At 33.4% G+C, this 19,976-nt stretch overlaps 1 protein-coding gene across 2 annotated transcripts; it reads left to right on the top strand.

The window, feature by feature from the left end:
• Positions 1 to 13,689: 13,689 nt before the first annotated feature.
• LOC121234075 (flavonoid 3'-monooxygenase CYP75B137-like) lies at positions 13,690 to 19,737 on the top strand. Of its 2 annotated transcripts, none has more exons than XM_041129875.1 (3): positions 13,690 to 13,783; positions 16,813 to 17,765; positions 18,858 to 19,696. In XM_041129875.1, exons 2-3 carry the CDS (start codon positions 16,821 to 16,823, stop codon positions 19,485 to 19,487), a joined length of 1,575 nt encoding a protein of 524 aa, XP_040985809.1. In that variant the 5' UTR covers positions 13,690 to 13,783; positions 16,813 to 16,820; the 3' UTR covers positions 19,488 to 19,696. The 2 variants fall into 2 exon arrangements, with proteins under 2 accessions (XP_040985809.1, XP_040985810.1); XM_041129876.1 differs by lacking the exon at positions 13,690 to 13,783 and adding an exon at positions 15,854 to 15,933 and having other exon boundaries at positions 18,858 to 19,737.
• The last annotated feature ends 239 nt before the right edge of the window (positions 19,738 to 19,976 follow it).

Below are 19,976 nucleotides of genomic sequence, written 5' to 3'. Positions count from 1 at the left end.
CCAAAGAAACTATCACGCTGGCTCTCGCATCGAGTTTGAGGTGAATTTCTCAATCTACGGACGCCACATCCCCACGACTTGCAAGGATTTATGAAGATTGGAGACGAGGAGTACATCCACATCATCCCAAGTCGATTGCAAACTGCAAGGATTTATGAAGATCAGTGCTGGGAGCACATCCCCTCAGCATCCCAAGTTGGTCACAGGCTCCTCATCCCTACAACTCGGAAGGGTTATTGAAGAACGGAGGGTACATCCCTCCGACGTCCCAAGCCAATAATGTGATTATCCAGACAATCCAAATTTTAAGGGCATAGTATAGTGCTATGTAGAAAACCATGCTAAGATAGTTGCCATCAACTTCTAGTTTCACTTCATAGGTACGTATGAGAAGCTTGAAAGTCCTAGCTTGAAAGTTCTAGTTTCAAAGAAGTATGGTGGATGACAATCAGTAAAGGTTGAAGGAAGGATAGTTGTTTCAATGGGGAGGTGTGTGAATAGTGGGCAGATCAAACCCTTTGATTGTAGCCTTCAAAGTATCAAGGGAAGTGAAGAAGAATAAGGGAAATTGCAAGTGAAAAAAGGAACATGGGAGAGTTGAGAGGATGCGTTTGATTGCAAAAAAGGGATGGGTGGAGTTGCAACTATTAAGGCCTTAGGGTGAGGGGTTGGGTTTTCGGTGAGGAGGTGAGAGGTAAGAGGTAAAAGTGAAAGAGAGTGGAGAAGAAACTGACAAAAAAAAGGGAGAGAAGATTGTTTAAACAACAGTTCATTGGCTATTTACTCGTCAAAATACTTACATGATGCATATCCTTAACGCACTTCTTTTTTTTTCAAAAACAACTTAAATAAGAACAATATCTAATTGTTGTAATGTACCTATAAAAATTAGTGTAGATTTAAATTATGAGATAAACATAACAAAAAAACCAAAATAAAGTGCTTGAAAGGAAGGGATCGGCGAAAACTTTAACTACCAACCACCTCTCAAGTTCTCATACCATTGTAACAAAGAATTAAGAAAAATAAAGAAGAAAAAAATAATTAAGGAATCGCATTGAGAGAGGATTCGATTAACAACTGTACCTTCCAAACTCTTTACCTAAATAAATGTCTTGCTAAATAAAGACCCAAAAGTAATATATATATATATATATATATCACCTTCTACTCCATCTTTATGGCCTTCATACTTATGTTCTTCTTCCTCACCCATCTTTTGGCCACCCCACCCTCATTTTCAAGCCGAGGCCTCGGGTCCGACTCTTGGGATGACCACGAATGGGAATGTCGAGTCAATTGCTTGGTGTTAGGTTTGCGGAATCTAGTTTATTCTTGTGATGGCATGATATGATGATCCAATCTGACAAGAATTCATTATAATTTTTTAGTGGATTTTCATTAAGGCTTGGGACATTAAGTGCAGGCTCACAAACTTCACTGAAGCAACCAGAGCTTGCAAAGACTGTCCAAGAGTCGTGGTGCATCAGGTAGTGCACCTTGTGGAAGTGTAGCTACTGTAATCAGGACAAAAAGAACAAAAGGCCATGGTTGGCACATGTCACTGCAGCCTCCTTGAGGAATTAGCTAGGAATGTAGTGGACAAAAGTCTGCATTTTTGTTTAGTGAGTAGAGTTGGTCTCTTTTGTTGTTTTTCCATTTTTGGCTTTTATGCTTTATGTACATATCCTATATAAAAAGTTGTGTATTCTGCTTATGAGGAATAAGAGAGAAACAATTCTTTTCCTTCACCATTGATCTCTGGTTTCATGCTCTCTTCTTATTTATCAAATCATTTTTTATTTCTTCAACATGGTATCAGAGACTTGTGATTTCTACTACTGATTTTTTTGTTCCTACTTATTTTTGCCTATCGCTTTTGCGCCTCACTATCTTAACATCATATTGGCAGATGAAGGATCTTCCATTAACACTCGCATGACTCCTCTCCCTGTAAAGACCAAATCAGTCCATTCTTCTTGCTTCATAGTGATTATGCCAACACTGTGGTGGTCACCCCACACTTGACAGGACCTAATTATCTTTCATAATATCGTTCCTTCACACTAGCCATCCCCATTAAGAATAAACTTAGGTTCCTTGACAGAACCATCGAAATACCAAGCCTTACCAGCCCTCTTTACATACCGTGGTTGAGGTGTAATAACCTCATCCTCTCATGGATTTTAAATTCCATTTCTAAGGAGATTGCATCTAATGTTCTATACATTAGCTCTGCCAAAACAGTGTGAGACAAACTCAAAGCGCATTTTGCACAACTAGACAATGTGAGGATCTATCAACTTCAATAATAGCTTGCTTCCATCACACAGGGCTCTCAATCTATAAGTGATTACTTAACTCAATTAAATACTAAACTTTATTTCATCTTATTAATTCAAACTTTTAGAACAAGTTGTAATTTAATATAGTATCAGAGTAGAAAAATCCTAACTTCCCAATTTATTCTATTTCATTAAAAACTTCACATATTGGATGATTTATGAAGAAGAAATAAATGTATATTTTTTGGGGAGTTATATATGCTATATAAGAGCTTTTTACATAGCACACCGCTTAGAGTGAGATCTATTATATTGATCATAAAAAATGTTAAAATGTTAAGATTTTTTTATATAACTTGATGTGATAAACTTTCACAACAATAATAAAAATAAATAAAAATAGATGTCTTGACAAAATTTTGATAAATCGATCAAATCTTAATAAATGAAAAATAGATAAAATTAAATGATATTCTCTAACATTTTTTCCCTTTTTGAAATTAGGTTTGCATCCTCAATCTCTAAATTATCGAAACTAAAATAGTATACCTTATAAGGGGAAAAAATAGTAAATAATACTCATTTGACCAAATCATTTATAAGATATATAAAAAAAGCAAGTAAAAGCAATTGATATGACACAATCTTAATCATCAAACCAACATAAGTTTTATTTGTGCATCATGTTAGAATAATTCACATATGGGCTTCATTTGATTGCATGTTTTATAAAACGAGTTAAATGTATATATAGCTTACAATGGTACTTTTGTTTTTAACCCATTAAGTTGAGTGATCATTTGGGGTTAATTGTACTTTAGTAATATATGATTATATCCTATTTATATTGTGGCAAAATTACATATGTAGGCATAGAAGTTTAAGGGTCTTCTTCTGGAATTTTTTCTAGACCCATGTGATTTTGAGTCCTTAATGGGAGGACTCCAAAAGTTTTCTTCTATAAGAGGCTTGGTCCCCCCTCCTCTACATATACGTCCATTGGCTTGCCCTATTGATAGCTAATATTTTCTGAGAAGTAAGGAGGGGAAGATCAGGTTGTCAACATTCTCCAACCATGTCTTCTGCAGATACCTCTTCACCATTCACAACGTTTCATACTCTACATTTTCGTTCAAGGAGATTCTATTTTCAAGTAAGCATTTATTTTTCATGTAGCTTACATTTGGTATCAAAGCCACCTTGCTAGGATTAGAATCTTCGTAACAATGAAAGGAATTTTCGTATGATTGTATTTTCGGTTTTTTCTCTATACATCAAATTTGTTGTATTTTCGGAACCATTTTTGGGCAAGAAAATTGTATTACATAATCGATTGATCAAACTCATATCAAAATCGGTTTTTGGAATGCTATTTACTTGTTTTAGATGTGTTTAATCATTTGCTTTGTTTCGGTTTTGAGTTTTTACAAAATTAGGGTTCATACCCATTTCAAAGTTTGATTAATCTTCACTAAATATGGATACCCATTGTTTTAAAACATCATATATGTATTTTTCGGGCACTAAATATTGTTTCCCCTAAATTAATTTTGTTTTTTGACCCAAGAATTTCAAGAAATTGAGAAAAATCCATTTGAAAACCCGTAGACCCGGATTGCTGACCCGCGACCCAATTTCAGACCCGGTTGGAGGTTGAAGATGAATTCACCTCCAGCCAAAACGTTGCCCACGCGCAGCAGGTGGCCCGTGTAGCCCCGTGAACAGTGTTTTTCCTCATTTTCTTTTTCTAGTATTTATGTACTCGCCCTATTAATTCTTTATATATTTTTTGAAAAAATTTTGTACCATCATAAGACACTGTTTTATAATTTTGAATATTATTTACACATTTTTCTAAGGGCTACAGTGTACTAAGTATTATGATATTTTTGTGGTGAATAGTTAGTATCTTATATGATCTGTGCATATATGTGCTCTCTCTCTTAATATGTTTTGGATGCATGTTAATTTTGTGACTTGTTATAAGTATTTTGTATATATATGCTTTCCAAGTTCATATTTAATTTTAGACATATCTGTTGTCTTATATACTTGATCTATTCACACTGTTTTTGTCTCACAATCACATTTGAACTCTAACTTTGATTGTGTCAAGTTGATGATGATTATTATTATCATTTTGTGATTGTAATTCATGGGCATTCAAATTATCCTTGTTTTTCCATTAAGTAAATTTTTTGAAATATTAGTAGGTGGTAGTCGCCAAAGTGGCACACTCATTGATATTAAAAAAAAAAAAGATATCTTTGTTTTCTAATTTATTGCACATAATATCTTGCCCAAATGTGTTATTGTGTGTGATATTTTGGAAAATGGAATGAGGTAGTTAATGAGATTGCATTGGTCTAGAAATCACTTTCTGCCTAAAGGTGTTGGTATTTCGAAAATTGATGTGGTTTTGGTGATTAGCCTCATGGCGTGATTAAGAGTACCTTATAGCATGTTGTTTTGTCAACCCAAAGGTGACTTTACAATGATGCACCTAGGCTCTTACTATAAATAAGCAGCTTCATGATATGTTTTAAGAGTACCTTATAGCATGTTGTTTTGTCAACCCAAAGGTGACTTGACAATGATGCACCGAGGCTCTTAGCGTAATTAAGCTCATATGATTTCGAGCTTAATTAAGAGCTATCTAATTAATAGATAGATATGTTATCATCCATTGATTGCATGCATTATGATTGAATAAAATGTATTATTTTATGTTTCACAGTTTTGAGTGCCTCCTCTATTTCAAGTCAATTATCTGCTATTGAAACCTTGACTGGGAATAATTATGTGGGATGGAAACGAGACGTAGAAATTTTTCTTGGTCTTTTGGGATTGGATCTTGCCTTGGAAGAGGAGCCTTCAAAACCTACTGATAATAGCACTGTTGAATATGTAGCTGAATATCAAACGTGGGATAGGGCAAATAGGCTTTGTTTAAAAATCATCAAATGTTCTAATCAGATTCTATTATGGGAGCTATTCCGGACAATGATAATGCTAAGAATTTTTTGGATGCCATAGGACAAAGGTTTGTTAAATCCGATAAAGCTGAGACTGGAGACCTGATGGATAGACTAATGAGTATGAAATATGATGGTTCTAGTGGAGTTAGGGAGTACATTATGAAAATGATACATATATCCTCTAAGCTAAAAGCCCTCAAAATTCTCATTGCTGAGCCTTTTCTGGTTTATCATGTTCTTAACAATCTTCTTAGCCAATTTAATCAGCTAAAGGTTGCTTATAATGCTCAGCAACATGAATGAGATTTAAATGATTTGATAGTAGTATGTGCACAAGAGGAGTGTAGGATGTGTCGTGAGACTGTTGAAAATGTGCAATTGGCTTTTCAGCCACAACAGAACAAGGGGTCTTTTCATAATCATAAGTCTAAGTTCCAAAAGGAAAATAAGTTACACCGAAATCAGCATAGTAAAAGGTTTGAAGGTCAGACTTCTGGTGGTCTTAAAGAAACTATGAAGAAAAATGATAAATGTAAGTTTTGTAAGAGGACGAGTCATTGGAAAAAGGATTGTTTTAAGTTTAAAGCTTGGTTGGAGAACAAGAACAAGAACTCAGCAGGGGTTCGTAAGCAAACGGAGGCCAAGTGAGAATGAAGTGAGTTTGTGCGTTGGGAATGAAGTTCAAGTGGAGGTCAAGTTTATAGGAGTAGTAAAGTTATCTTTGGAGTCTGGTTTTTCTCTTATTTTGGAGAACACAATTTTTACACAGTCAATGAGACGGAATTTGATTTCTACATCAAAACTTGATGAATCTGGTTTTTCTTTAAAGTTTGGTAATGGAAAAGTTGAATTGTTTTATAATTCTCGTTTGGTTGGAAATGGTCTTTTGTGTGATGGCTTATATAGAATGTCTTTGACTTGTTTTGGTGAAGTCTCTTGTGTTACCAATATAGTGAAGAAAATGTCTTTAGTCCTTGAATCATCTTCTATGTTGTGGCACAAGAGGTTAGGACACATTTTAAATGAAAGAATGTAGAGATTGGTAAAAGCTGAGATACTTCCCTCTCTAGATTTTTTAGATTTTAACACATGTGTAGACTGTATAAGAGGGGAGCTGGGTTCTACTAGGAGTGACGGTATTTTAGACTTAATACATACCGACATCAGTGGACCTTTACCTTCCACCATAAGTGAAAATAAGTACTTCATATCTTTTATTGATGATTTCTCACGCCATGGATATGTTTACCTGATTAATGATAAATCGCTAGCCCTTGAGAAATTTAAGATATTCAAAATGGAAGTAGAAAATTAATGTGAGAAAAGTATTAAAGTAAGATCTGACCGAGGTGGTGAGTATTATGGGAAGTATGATGAGTCTGGTCAAAACATGGGCGATTTTGCAAATTTTTTACAAGGGTGTGGAATAGTGCCTCAATACACCATGCCAGGAACATCTGAGCAAAATGGTGTTTCTGAAAGACGAAATCGGACTCTAAATGACATGGTTAGGAGTATGATGAGTAGGACAAATTTGCCAGAATATCTATGGGGTGAAGTTTTAAAAACTAATATGTACATTTTGAACAGAGTTCCTAGTAAAGCTGTTTCAAAAACTCATTTTGAATTATGGACAGGCCGTAAGCCAAGTTTGACTCATTTCAGAGTTTGGGGGTGTCCTGCTGAGGTTAGGATTTATAATCCTCTTGAAAAGAAACTAGACCCAAAATCTACTCTTGGTTATTTTATTGGGTACCCAGATAGATCAAAAGGATATAAGTTATATTGTCCTAATCGTGGCACCAGAATTGTTGAGTCCATAACTGTAAAATTTTTGGAGAATGATGTTGGTGTTAGTGGGAGTTCTGTATTGAAGGACCTATTTCCTGATCCTAATCTAGTTGTTGTTCCAGTTCCTGTTGTACAGGAAAGAGTAGTTTCTCCGCCAATTGAGATTGTTAGTGAAGAACCTGAACAACAAGAAGAAATTCCAATAATGGTTGAGTCAGTTTCTGAGCCACAAGTCAGAAGATCTCAAAGAGAAAGAAGGTCTGCATTGCCCAATGGTTATATTCTCTATTTGTTAGAGAGTGATTTTAATATTGGGCATGTAGTTGATCCTGTTACTTTTAAGCAAGCCTTGACATGTCTTGAGTCAAATAAGTGGTTAAGTGTTATGGAAGATGAAATGAATTCTATGGAAAAGAATAGAGTCTGGGAACTTGTTGAACTTCCTCTAGATGCTAAGGCCATAGATAACAAATGGATTTTCAAAAATAAATTAGACTCAAAAGGGAATGTTGAACGAAAGAAGGTAAGATTAGTTGCAAAAGGGTTCACTCAGCGAGAAGGCATTGATTATAATGAAACCTTTTCACCAGTTTCGTCTAAGGATTCTTTTAAATTATCATGGCACTCGTGGTACACTATGATTTGGAGCTTCATCAGATGGATGTAAAGACAACATTTTTAAATAGAGATCTTTATGAAGAGGTTTATATGAGACAACCTAAAGGTTTTGTTGAGAAGGGAAAAGAAAACTTGATATGTAAGTTAAATAAATCCTTATATGACCTGAAGTAAGCATCTCGATAGTGGTATTTGAAGTTTGATGAGGTTGTAACTTCACTTAGTTTTGTTAAAAATGCAGTTGACCAGTGTATATATCGCAAGACCAGTGGAAGAAACTTTATTTTTCTTATTTTGTATGTAGATGACATTTTGCTTGCTAGTAGTGACTCAGGATTACTTCATGAAACAAAGAGAATGTTATCTGCTAATTTTGAGATGAAAGATCTAGGAGAAGCTTCTTTTGTGCTTGGCATTGAAATTTGTCGTGATAGAGCTCGTGGTTTGTTGGGACTTTCTCAGAAAGCTTATATACAACGTGTACTACAAAGGTTTGACATGCAAAACTATGCATCTAGTGATGTACCCATTATAAAAGGAGATAAGTTTAACAAAACTCAATGTCCTAGGAATGAACTCGAAAGGGAATCTGTAAAGAACATACCATATGCTAGTGCTGTGGGGAGTTTGATGTATGTTCAAGTTTGCACTAGACCAGATATTGCCTATGCAGTTAGTGCTCTTAGTAGATTTTAGTCGAATCCATGGCAAGAGCATTGGAAAGCAGCTAAGAAAGTTATGAGATACTTGAAGAAAACTGAAGGTTACATGCTCACTTTCCAGCGTTCAAATCACCTTGAGGTGGTACGCTACTCAGATTCTGATTTTGCTGGATGTCAAGATGATTATTTCTTAGAAGAGTGTTATGCAAACTCTGCTGGCATCTTTTACTATGCAAGCTGAATTTGTGGTGTGCTATGGAGCTACTATCCAAGCTGTTTGGTTAAGGAACTTTATTTCTGAATTGAAAGTTGTTGATTCCATCACGAGGCCAATTACTATTTATTGTGATAATAGTGCAGCGATGTTCTTTTCAAAGAATAATAAAAGTTCTAGTGGATCCAAGCACATTGACATCAAGTATTTGGTAGTCAGAGATAGAGTTAAGGAAGGGCAGATAAAAGAAGAGCATATAAATACAGAGGCGATGATTGTAGATCCTTTAACTAAGAGACTCGCTCCTAAAGTTTTTAAAACACATGTTATTAATATGGGTATTGTGCAAACTTTTGATGTTTTTGGTTAGTGGGAGTTACTTATGTAAAAGAACTACGTTTTGGCTTGATCCATCTACAGGGTATGTAGGTAACCCATTTGTTTTAGGGTGCAGCCCCTTTCAAATAAAAATAAATCTCCCCTAATCATAAACTATGTTTTTAAACATGCATTTGGCTTATGTCTTTTATTGTGCTATCATTATGATCTCTAGATATATGGAAAAAAGACAGAAGATGAGTCTCTTTTAGAGACATGTGGCTTCATTTTGAAGCATTATGAGGACTGATATGAATTAGCACAGCTTTTGATCACATTGGTGCTAAGTTCATACTACATACTACCACATTGGTTGGAGGATAGGGATCCATGTCGATAAGGATATAATCATTTGTAGCTGTAGAGTGGTCTTACATCGTTTAAGTGGTGTGACAACTTCCATGTTCGATGTTGATATTCTTGTTGGACCGGATCGTGTTTTCTAAGGTGCTATCATTTGAGCTATATATTTGTGTGGCCACATATGTAGTCTAACCCGAGAGTCTTTTTCAAACAAGTTTTTATTTTATAGCAATCAATGTTTGCCCAAGTGGGAGAATGCTAGAATAATTCACATATGGGATTCATTTGATTGCATGTTTTATAGAACGGGTTAGATGTATATATAGCTTACAATGGTACTTTTGTTTTCAACCCATTAATCATGTTTTATAGAACGGGTTGAGTAATCATTTGGGGTTAATTGCACCTTAGTAATATTGGATTATATTCTATTTATATTGTGGTAAAATTACGTATGTAGGCCTGGAAGTTTAAGGGTCTTCTTCTAGAATTTTTTCTAGACCCATGTGATTTTGAGTCCTTAATGGGAGGACTCCAAAAGTTTTCTTCTATAAGAGGCTTGGTCCCCCTCCTCTCCATATACGTCCATTGGCTTGCCCCATTGATAGCTAATATTTTGTGAGGAGTAAGGAGGGGAAGATCATGTTGTCAACATTCTCCAACCATGTCCTCTGCAGGTACCTTTTCACCATTCACAACGTTTCATACTCTGCATTGTCGTTCAAGGAGATTCTATTTTCCAGCAAGCATGTATTTTTCGCGTAGCTTGCCCAGAAACCAGAAGATCCATAACTAGTTTTACACTTTCATTGGAGATTTCTTGATTAGTTGGAAGTTCAAGAAGCAGGTCACCATCTCTCGATTTTATGCAGAGGCAGAGCATAGGGCCTTAGCCCATACTAGTTGTGAGATTGTGTGGATAACTTCTTTACTCAAGGACTTCAACATAGAACATCCTAAGCCAGCACTCTTGTATTGTGATAATCAATTAGCAATTCATTTGAACAAAAATCCAGTGTTCTACTAGAGGACTAAGCATATTGAATTGGATTGCCACTTTGTTAGGGAAAATGTGTTAGCTAAGGTCCTCACACCTGTGCACATAGCCTCTAAATTTCAACTGGCAGACATCTTTACCAAGGATCTCCCTGTTGCCACCTTCCATTTTCTATTATCCAAGGTGGGAACCTTAAACATCTATGCCCATCTTGAGGAGGAGTCCCAAACTTCACTAAAGCAACCACAACCTGCAGAGACTGTCCAAGAGTCGAGTGGTGCATGCGGTAGTGCACCTTGTGGAAGTGCAACTGCTGTGATCATGACAAAAAGAACGAAAGGCCATGGTGGGCACATGACACAACAACCTCCTTAATGGAATTAGTTAGGAATGTAGTGGACAAAAGTCTGCATTTTTGTATAGTGAGCAGAGTTGGTCTCTTTTGTTGTTTTTCCATTTTTGACATTTATGCTTTATGTACATATCCTATATAAAAAGCTGTGTATTCTGCGTATGAGGAATAAAAGAGAGACAATTTTTTTCCTTCACCATTGATCTTTGGTTTCATGCTCTCTTCTCAATCATCAAATCATTTTTCATTTCTTCAACACATGTTTGGGCCAAAAAGAACAGTATGACCTGTCTCGAATAGTGTCTTTTGTCATTTGTCAAGATAATAAAAATTTTTGTAGTTTGGTAGACGTAGACACATTGTCAAACTACATAAATGTCCATGTTCTATAATTGATTTCTTATCTTACTTTATTTTTCTATCATTGTTTTTCACAACACTTGGCTTGCAAGCAGTCCGACTCCAGCCTCACCGCCGTAGTCACCAGCGCACATTTTATATATACGAATCTTTACTTTTTTCCATTCTCGTGGATTGATTTTGTCCACTCTCATAATCCGTGCTTTTGTTTTTCATCCAGTTGCCGTGATAGACTGATATATAGTATATAATAATAAGAAACGCTATACGTCCAAATACAATTTCTACTCAATTTATTATTAAAATATTACTTTATTTTAAGTTATTTGAAAGAGAAACTATAACGTGGCGGTTGTGCATGCAGTCTCAGGTCAGCACATCAGCGTTACCTGGACAAAACACATGAACATTCAAACCACGAACAAATAATTTATTACCCAACAACTCCCAGCAAGACAAACTATTACATTGAAAGAATGCGTTCTCCTAATGAAAAATAAATAAAAATTGATGACTTGACATAATATTTTTGGTAATCATATATCAAATAATAATAAATGAAAAATAGACCAAATTAAATCATATACTCTAATTTTTTTTTCTCTATTCGAAACTAAAATATTATATCTTATCAGGAATAAATAATAAATAATACTCAATTGACCTGATATGTAAGATATATAAAAAAACAAGTAAAAATAGATCATGATATGGCACAATTTTAATCATCAAACCGAAATAAGGTTTATATGGGCATTACAAAATTTCTTTTAGCATATTTCAACTGTATTTACACACCCACTTGCAAGTAGCATAATTCAAATGAGTAATTCACATAATGTAGTCGATAAAGTCATAATGATAGTAATTATAAGTGTTAACTTTCATACTGACTGTTTATTAGGTAAATTAAACAAGACTTTATAACTGATTGTAGAAAAACCTTAAATTAGCCAACTTTTTTTTAGCATTATCATCGATTATTTTAGAATAGAGTTATTATAAAATTTCGAGGAAAAAAATCTCATGTCGAAATAAACCCTCCGTCATTAACTATTAGAATATAAATTATATACTAAAGTACTTTATCTCATCTTATTAATTCAAACTTTTAGAATAAGTTGTAATTTAATATAGTATCAGAGTAGAAAAATCCTAACTTTCCAATTTATTCTATTTCATTAAAAACTTCACATATTGGATGATTTATTAAGAAGAAATAAATGTATATTTTTTGGGGAGTTATATATGCTTTATAAGAGCTTTTTACATAGCACACCGCTTAGTATGAGATCTATATTTTTCTTATATTTTTTAAAGTTTATCTTTTTAATGCATGACAAATATTTTGATTCTTTTTTTAAAGAAGGAAAACTACTATATAAAAATGTATGTCATATGTCTGTAATTGATAGATATATATGTTGATAATATCTTTTGTGCTTGAAGTTTATATGGTTATAATATTTTTGTATTAATTGATAGATATATATGTTGATAATATATGTCTCTAAGTGATATTTTTGATAATATCACAATCTATTATGAGAATATATAACCAAATTCTTTATCATTTTAATAATAATCCGCCCTCCAAAGATAAATTTCTGGATTCGTCACAGTCCAAATTATTAGTGTAGGGATGGAGACCAAAACAAGATTACGATGTATTGACTTGTCCGCTCCAATACTTTGTATACTCGAGATTATAAACTAGACAAGATATCGTCAACGGCGGCCTTGATAAAAAATCCAGTCCAACAATTATTCCAGCCTACAAAAATAGTAAAATTATTCGTAACAGTCCATAGCGGCAGCACACCTCATATGCTGCGGTTAAAAAAAAAAAAAAAATTAATATATAATATGGTATGACTATAGGCTGTTGCATAAAATGATTCACAGAAATAAACACCACAATACTTCTATCGCCTGCGCACGTGCTGTCAAGTTTTTCCATTCACGTGGATTGAATTTATGCAGTACTGTCATTTCAATCGGCTTCACGCATGCTTATAAATGATTATCAGGTGAAATTATGTGTGGCGCCGGACCACGAATAGAGACTTAGAGCATGCATGCAGTCTCGCCTCATCACATCAGCACATTGAAAAAACACGTGATGAATATTATTGACTTTGTTTGGATGCTTAATTCTTATCAATTTATATCAATTCATCATTATAATTTTTTTAAATTTTAGTATAAAATATAATAAATAATTCAATTTTTTTAAATTTTAAAATAATAATAATATTAAAAAATAATATTCTAACAATTTACTTTAATATCCAAACGTAACCTCAAACGATGAAGGGAGAATTTATGCAACAACTCCCAGCACAGACAAAAACTCTTGCATGCATTGAAAGCTAGCATTTTTATTATGACTTAAAGTTCCTCATCGATCCATTGACCAAGACATTATAATAATCTTCTTATTTAAATGTGTTGAATAGAGACTTTTAAAGCATGCATGCAGTCTCGCCTCATCACATCAGCACATTGAAAAAACACACGATGAACATTCAAACCACGAACAGAAAATTTATGCAACAACTCCCAGCATAGACAAAAACTCTTACATGCATTGAAAGCTAGCATTTTTATTATATTTTTATTATGACTTAAAGTTCCTCATCGATCCATTGACCAAGACATTATAATAATCTTCTTATTTAAAAGTGTTGAATAGAGACTTTTAATTCAAGACTTCAGGCTCTATATAAGAAGGCGTGCTGAAACATAAGTACAGCAGAATGCTAAAAGCTTGATCGATCTCTATATTTGTAAAAGTCTTGTTCTCAAAGAAGCTGTACGTGACTTTCATCCAAAGTTCCAACTTGTAAGTCTCTTCATTTATGAATTCTAAAACTATTTCCTCAAATCTCATTTCTAATATCTTTTTGCTTGTTTTCTTATGTTATTGTACTGTTTACATTTTGTATCCTCACTTATAATACTCTATTAATTATCGTGACTTTCAATATCTTTTCACAATCACTGACGATAAAAATATGTGAATAATGCGATGGACAGTAAAAAATTTTTCTTATCATATGTATATATAAGTCCCGCCAAAAACATCACATCATGGCCCGATTACTGCTCTTTCACAATTTCTCATACTATTTCAATTCTATTATTATTTATAAACTATTCATTACTGTATATTTTATTACTTTATCACTATTATTCACAGATCACCTATAATATTCTTAGTATTCAAACGAAACCATAATACGTGTCAACTTTCTTAACTTGCAAAATCTGTCTAATTAAACAATATTTTTTAAATTATTAAATAAAGCTCTAAGACCACCTTGGTATTTTTTTTTTAATTTTTAATTTAATTTGTATTTTTAATTTAATTTGTATTTTTTTTTTTTTTTTTTTTTTTTTTACTTTCAGTGGTTTAGTGTCAATAATAAATTTCGGAAATGATTCATGGAATATGATTTGTTATGTATTTGTTTATTTAGATGAATTTTATGAGATCAAAAGTCCATTTTCCTTGGATATCTAGATAAATGTTGAGAAGATGGAAATGTGTATTAATTATGGCTATGGGTATCAATGCAATTTTCAAATTGATTTTGTTACTAATCTAGTTTTGAATACATATACCTTGATACAAGTTAAAATGTTTATAAGATATAAATTATTTCAATTTAATCCATTTAAATTAATTAAAGCAAAACGGATTGATAAAGTTTGTTTGTGTTAATTCAACGTATATAATCATTTCTTTTTTAGGTGCATGATCATTTTATTAAACGAATTATATAAGTGGTTATAGTGCGCGCGCGCACACACATATATATAATGTTTGAAAGTGTTTGAATTTGAATAATATTTGAAAGGGAAATGAGATGAGATAAGATGAAATTTTTCTCCGAACATCCCAGACGTTGTTTGGAGGTAAAGATTTTTATGAATAGTATAAACTTTCATATAAGAAAACAAATCCATAATAGGGTGCTGCTACTCATGAGTCCATGAGTTTGCCTCACAGACTTATCACTAGTGTAATTGTACTTTTTCTCTTTTTATTATAAACATTTTTTTTAAATATTTTTAAATATTTTTAAATATTTTTTTAAAACAAAACGGCATGTACTCAATTTAGTGACGAAAGTTTTTTATTAAATAATCCACCCGTTTAAGTACGTACGACGTTTAGATTGATTATATATTGGTGATTTCAGAAAAAGGAAAAAAAAAAAAAAGATTGATATATGGGTGAAAATAACAGATATGTTTCCAATCAGTTAATGACGTGTCCAGAAAAAAAAAAAAAAAAAAGTTACAGCCAACAGGTGATATAAGGCAATAAAAAAGTGAATTATATGTTTCCAAATTTTTTCTGTTGCTTTGGCTCTTGTGTATCCCTATCTCATGTTTTTATCAATTTCTCTGTTTGGATATAAGGTAATGAAAAAGTGAATTATCCTCCATTTCATAAAGAGAAAAGAAGGGAAAATACATTTCACCCTCGTATAATTAATAGATGTAATTTACATTTTGCACACAAAACTATAATTGATGTTGACATGCATTATATATCTTCGGGACTGAAACTTCGAGTTTGAATTTTCTAAGGGTAATTTATTTTGTCCCTTCAAATTTATTATCAGTGTAATTATATATATTTTTTTATTAAATATCTTTAAATATTTTTAAAAAATAAAAAAATATACTATTTTATTAATAACTACTTCTTTGATCATTAAAAAAAAGTAAAAAGTAAAAAATAAAATAAAATATCCAAACGGTAATTTTGAGTGGGCAAACTCACGGGTACCTAAGTATTTAACTCGCCAAACATCACCTAACTAGTTCAGGAGAAAGTAGACTGATCCGAAGCAAATAGTCAAGACTTCAGACTCTATATATATAAAGGCGTGCTCAAACGGTACTTGTGCAGGTCAATTCTAAAAACATAGTTGTTATCAAAGATCAAGCTGTGACTTTCGTCCAAAGTTCCAATTACTTGTAAGTCTCTTCATTCATCAGTTTTAAAACTATATATTTCCTCTAAAGTCAAATCTCATTATCTTTTTGCTTGTTTTCTTATGCTATTGTATGGTTTACATTTTGTATCCTCCGTAATAATACTCCATTATCATGGTATTCGATATCTTTTTGCAATCACTAATCATAAAGCTAGTTGATATGTCAATCCCTCGAAAAATACTTTATTAAACAAATTATACAGATAATTACAGTACACCATGCATCTATTATCTATAATGAGTCCAATCAAGATTGATATATTTGACTCGTCTAATTAAAATAGTCAAATTAAGATTGAGCAATATACAGCTAAAAAAGATTTATGTGTGGTTTGGATAGTAGGATGAGATGAGATAGTTTTAGATGAAAGATAAATAAAATATTATTAGAATATTATTTTTTAATATTATTATTATTTTGAGAATTTAATTCCTATTAGACCAAAACAAAATATTTCAAAGTCAATTTGAATATTAAATTGTAAAGGTAGTTCAGGATACGAGAATTTAATTCTGAAAAGCTGCAAGAAAATTTAAAAAAAAAAAATTTGAGAGAAAAAGAGGTAGCGCAAGTGACTCAAACTGTAAGTGCCCATGTGATTTCCATCCCACTAATCAATGGTAAAGCGTAACCACAGTAATATGTGAGCATTATTTTATGAGAACTTTTTATAAATCTAACACTTCGATTCTCCGTAACGAAATATCTACACATACTCAACTTTCACCGATTGGTCTCGTTCCTTCATCTTCCTTGCTTTCCCGGCCATGCTTCAACCCAACACACATCACATACATATTCATGATAATTTTGATTTTTGACCATTTTTTTTTCATATCGCCCTACACTTGAATGCAGGTTCTGCGATGGGATGGTGGAGGTCCTATGTTGGAGACGAGAGATTTTCTAGCTCCACTCTCTCTGTTTTGGTTGGTACATTTGCGGTGTTATGGTTGCTATGGGCCATCAAGAAACAAAGAAAGACTGCAGTACCTCCATTGCCACCAGGTCCCCGCGGCTTGCCAATAGTCGGGTACCTTCCATTTGTTGGTACAGAACTTCATACAAAATTTCATCAACTGTGTGGAATTTATGGCCCCATCTATAAGGTTTGGCTTGGAAATAAATTGGCCATAGTGATTAGCTCACCCTCGCTAGTTAAAGAAGTTGTTCGTGACCAAGACGCAATATTTTCCAACCGTGACAGTACCATAGTTACACGTATCGTCACATATGGGGCAGTCGATATTGCTTTTTCCCCAAATGGTGCTGACTGGAAGATGTTGCGGAAGATGTTTGTGAGAGAGATGCTAAGTCCAGCAAATCTTGATAGTACCTTCCCTTTACGAAGAGAAGAGGTAAGGAACACTATTAGAAATTTGTACGACAAAAAAGGCACCCATATAGATTTAGGGGACTTGGCGTTTATAACGGTGATGAATGCCATAATGAACATGTTGTGGGGTGGCACGCTACGTGGAGAGGAAGGGGCTAAGTTTGGAGCAGAGTTTAAGCATATCTTTGCGGAATTATTGATGATTCTCGGAAAACCAAATGTTTCGGACCTTTTCCCAGCTTTAGCAAGGTTTGATTTACAAGGGATCAGAAAGAAAGCAAAGAGAATTTCTGAAACCATTGGTGGAGTACTTGATTATGTCATCGACAAACAGATCAAGAGTTTAGCCAAAGCCAAAGAAGAGGGAACGACAAAGACACAACAAAAGGACTTTTTGCGAGTTATCTTGGAACTAAGTGAGCAGGACGACGGTGCACCATCAATGAGTATGACCCAAATCAAGGCCTTGCTTTTTGTAAGTATATCTACTCTATTATAATAAGTGGCTATCTAATTGTGAATAGTAACTTTCCTTTTTTTCCTTTAACTTTATGTGTTTTTTCATTAAGTCCGTTAGGTCCTGTTTTACCAAAAGGCCCTTAAAACTCTTGACTATTTGATGTATAGCTCCCTTGTAGAATTTAATGAAAGATCATATTTTACCAAAAGATCTTTAAGACCCTTGACCATTTGACATGTAGCTCCCTTGTAGAATTTAATGAAGAATCATGTTTCACCAAAAGGCCCTTAATAGCCCCGCAATGCACATGAATTTGCATATTTTTTTCATGTCCTTTTTGTTCTGACAGTGTACTCATTTTCCTTTCTTTTTGTGTCAATTTTTTTTTAAATAAAAAATTAAATTGACTTTACTTGTTAGAACATAAACGCTTTAGAGCATTCTCATTGCAAAATTCAACTTTAAGTAAATTTAACTAATAAAATACTTAAAACACTCAATATATAATATTAATTATTAATTTAATTAGAATATAATTATGATTAATATTAATATTGAATATTATTAATTTGATTAGAATATAATTATTATTAATATTTTAATTAGTAGAACTATAAAATGTGATAAAAATAAAAATTAAAAAAATTATTAAATTAATAATATTTTATTATTATATAGAGAGTAAATAGATAATCTAATATGGATGCAGACCAATGCTCATACTTTGTTGAAGTTTAGATTTTTTTTTTTAATCCAGATTTTTTGTCTTTCTTTAATCTTGTATTTTCTTTTTCAGACAAATAAGTTACTGATTTTTTCATTTTTTTTATTTAAATCATTATGTCAGGTACACCCCGGGGCTAACGCACCTGGGGCCGTTTCCTAGTATATATGTGTGTGTGTGTGTGTGCACACGCTCGCGCGCGCAAGCGCACGTGTCAGCTTTTTTACTTTTGTGTTTCACTAGTACTTTAGAGCCAAACAAGAGGGGTTGATTTTGACATTAATAACTTTAACTAATTCATAGACATCCAAACTTTATTTTGGTTTGTTTTGTTTGTTTTTCAATTTTCAATTGAGCTGATCACCTTACTCTTGTTTAAATAGGACATAGTGATAGGAGCATCCGACACCACAACGACAATATCGGAATGGGTGATGGCATGGTTGTTGAAGCATCCAGAGATAATGAGAAAGGTCACTGAAGAATTAACAGAAATCGTGGGGTTGGACAACTTAGTTGAAGAATCTCATTTGCCCAAATTACATTATTTAGAAGCGGTTATTAAAGAGGCATTACGTTTGCACCCAGCTGGTACTTTCTTACTTCGTACTCCAAGTGAATCTAGCATCATTGGAGGGTACCATGTACCCAAAGGTTCTAGTATTTTTCTGCATATTTGGGCTATACAAAGGGATCCAAAGTATTGGGACAATCCATTGGAATTTAAACCTGAGAGGTTTCTAAATAATGCTTATGGTGGGTTTGATTATTCGGGCAACAATTTTAAGTATCTTCCATTTGGGTCAGGGAGAAGAATATGCGCAGGGCTTGCACTAGGGGAGAGGACACTCAAATACATCTTGGCTTCACTTTTGCATTCTTATGAGTGGAAATTGCCACAAGGTTCAGAGATAGAATTTTCTGACACTTACGGTATGATTACCAAGAAGAAGAATCCAACCATTGCAATTCCAACTCCAAGGTTATCCAAGTCTGAGCTCTACACAGAATAGTACAATGTGAGAAATATATTCTATTGCTTTCCATACCAGTACCTTGTATAAAGCATTTGTATGCACAATAACTAGGAGGTATGGTTTTGATGCTTTTCACTTCCTGTAGTGCTATAGACAATGTAATGATGGTTTCCAAATAATGCCATTTTGCTTGCCTGCAAAGAGGCTTATATGTACACTCACCTGTATCTAGATTTGCGCAAATATTGGCCTATGAATAAGATCTTACTTTGATGTTTCATTTTCTTCTTCTTTTGCCAGTCTGATGTGGTTTTTTGTAAACAAAGTGTTTTTGGGCGTTTTGTATTATAATGATCATGTAAATGAAGTCTGCATGCATGATCATCTCCGTCGATTCTAAAACATTGACACAGATAAAGCATAGATCTCCACGATTTTTTACTTTCCCATGAGTATGCCAAAAATGTGTAGTTTAGTCCACCAATCATGTGTTACGATATACACCACTAACAATGAAATTGTTTT

Source organism: Juglans microcarpa x Juglans regia, chromosome 6D (assembly GCF_004785595.1).
Source record: "Juglans microcarpa x Juglans regia isolate MS1-56 chromosome 6D, Jm3101_v1.0, whole genome shotgun sequence".
NCBI classification, from domain to species: domain Eukaryota; kingdom Viridiplantae; phylum Streptophyta; class Magnoliopsida; order Fagales; family Juglandaceae; genus Juglans; species Juglans microcarpa x Juglans regia.
Note: the sequence above shows the minus strand (reverse complement) of the source record. Positions and strands in the feature narration are given on the sequence as shown.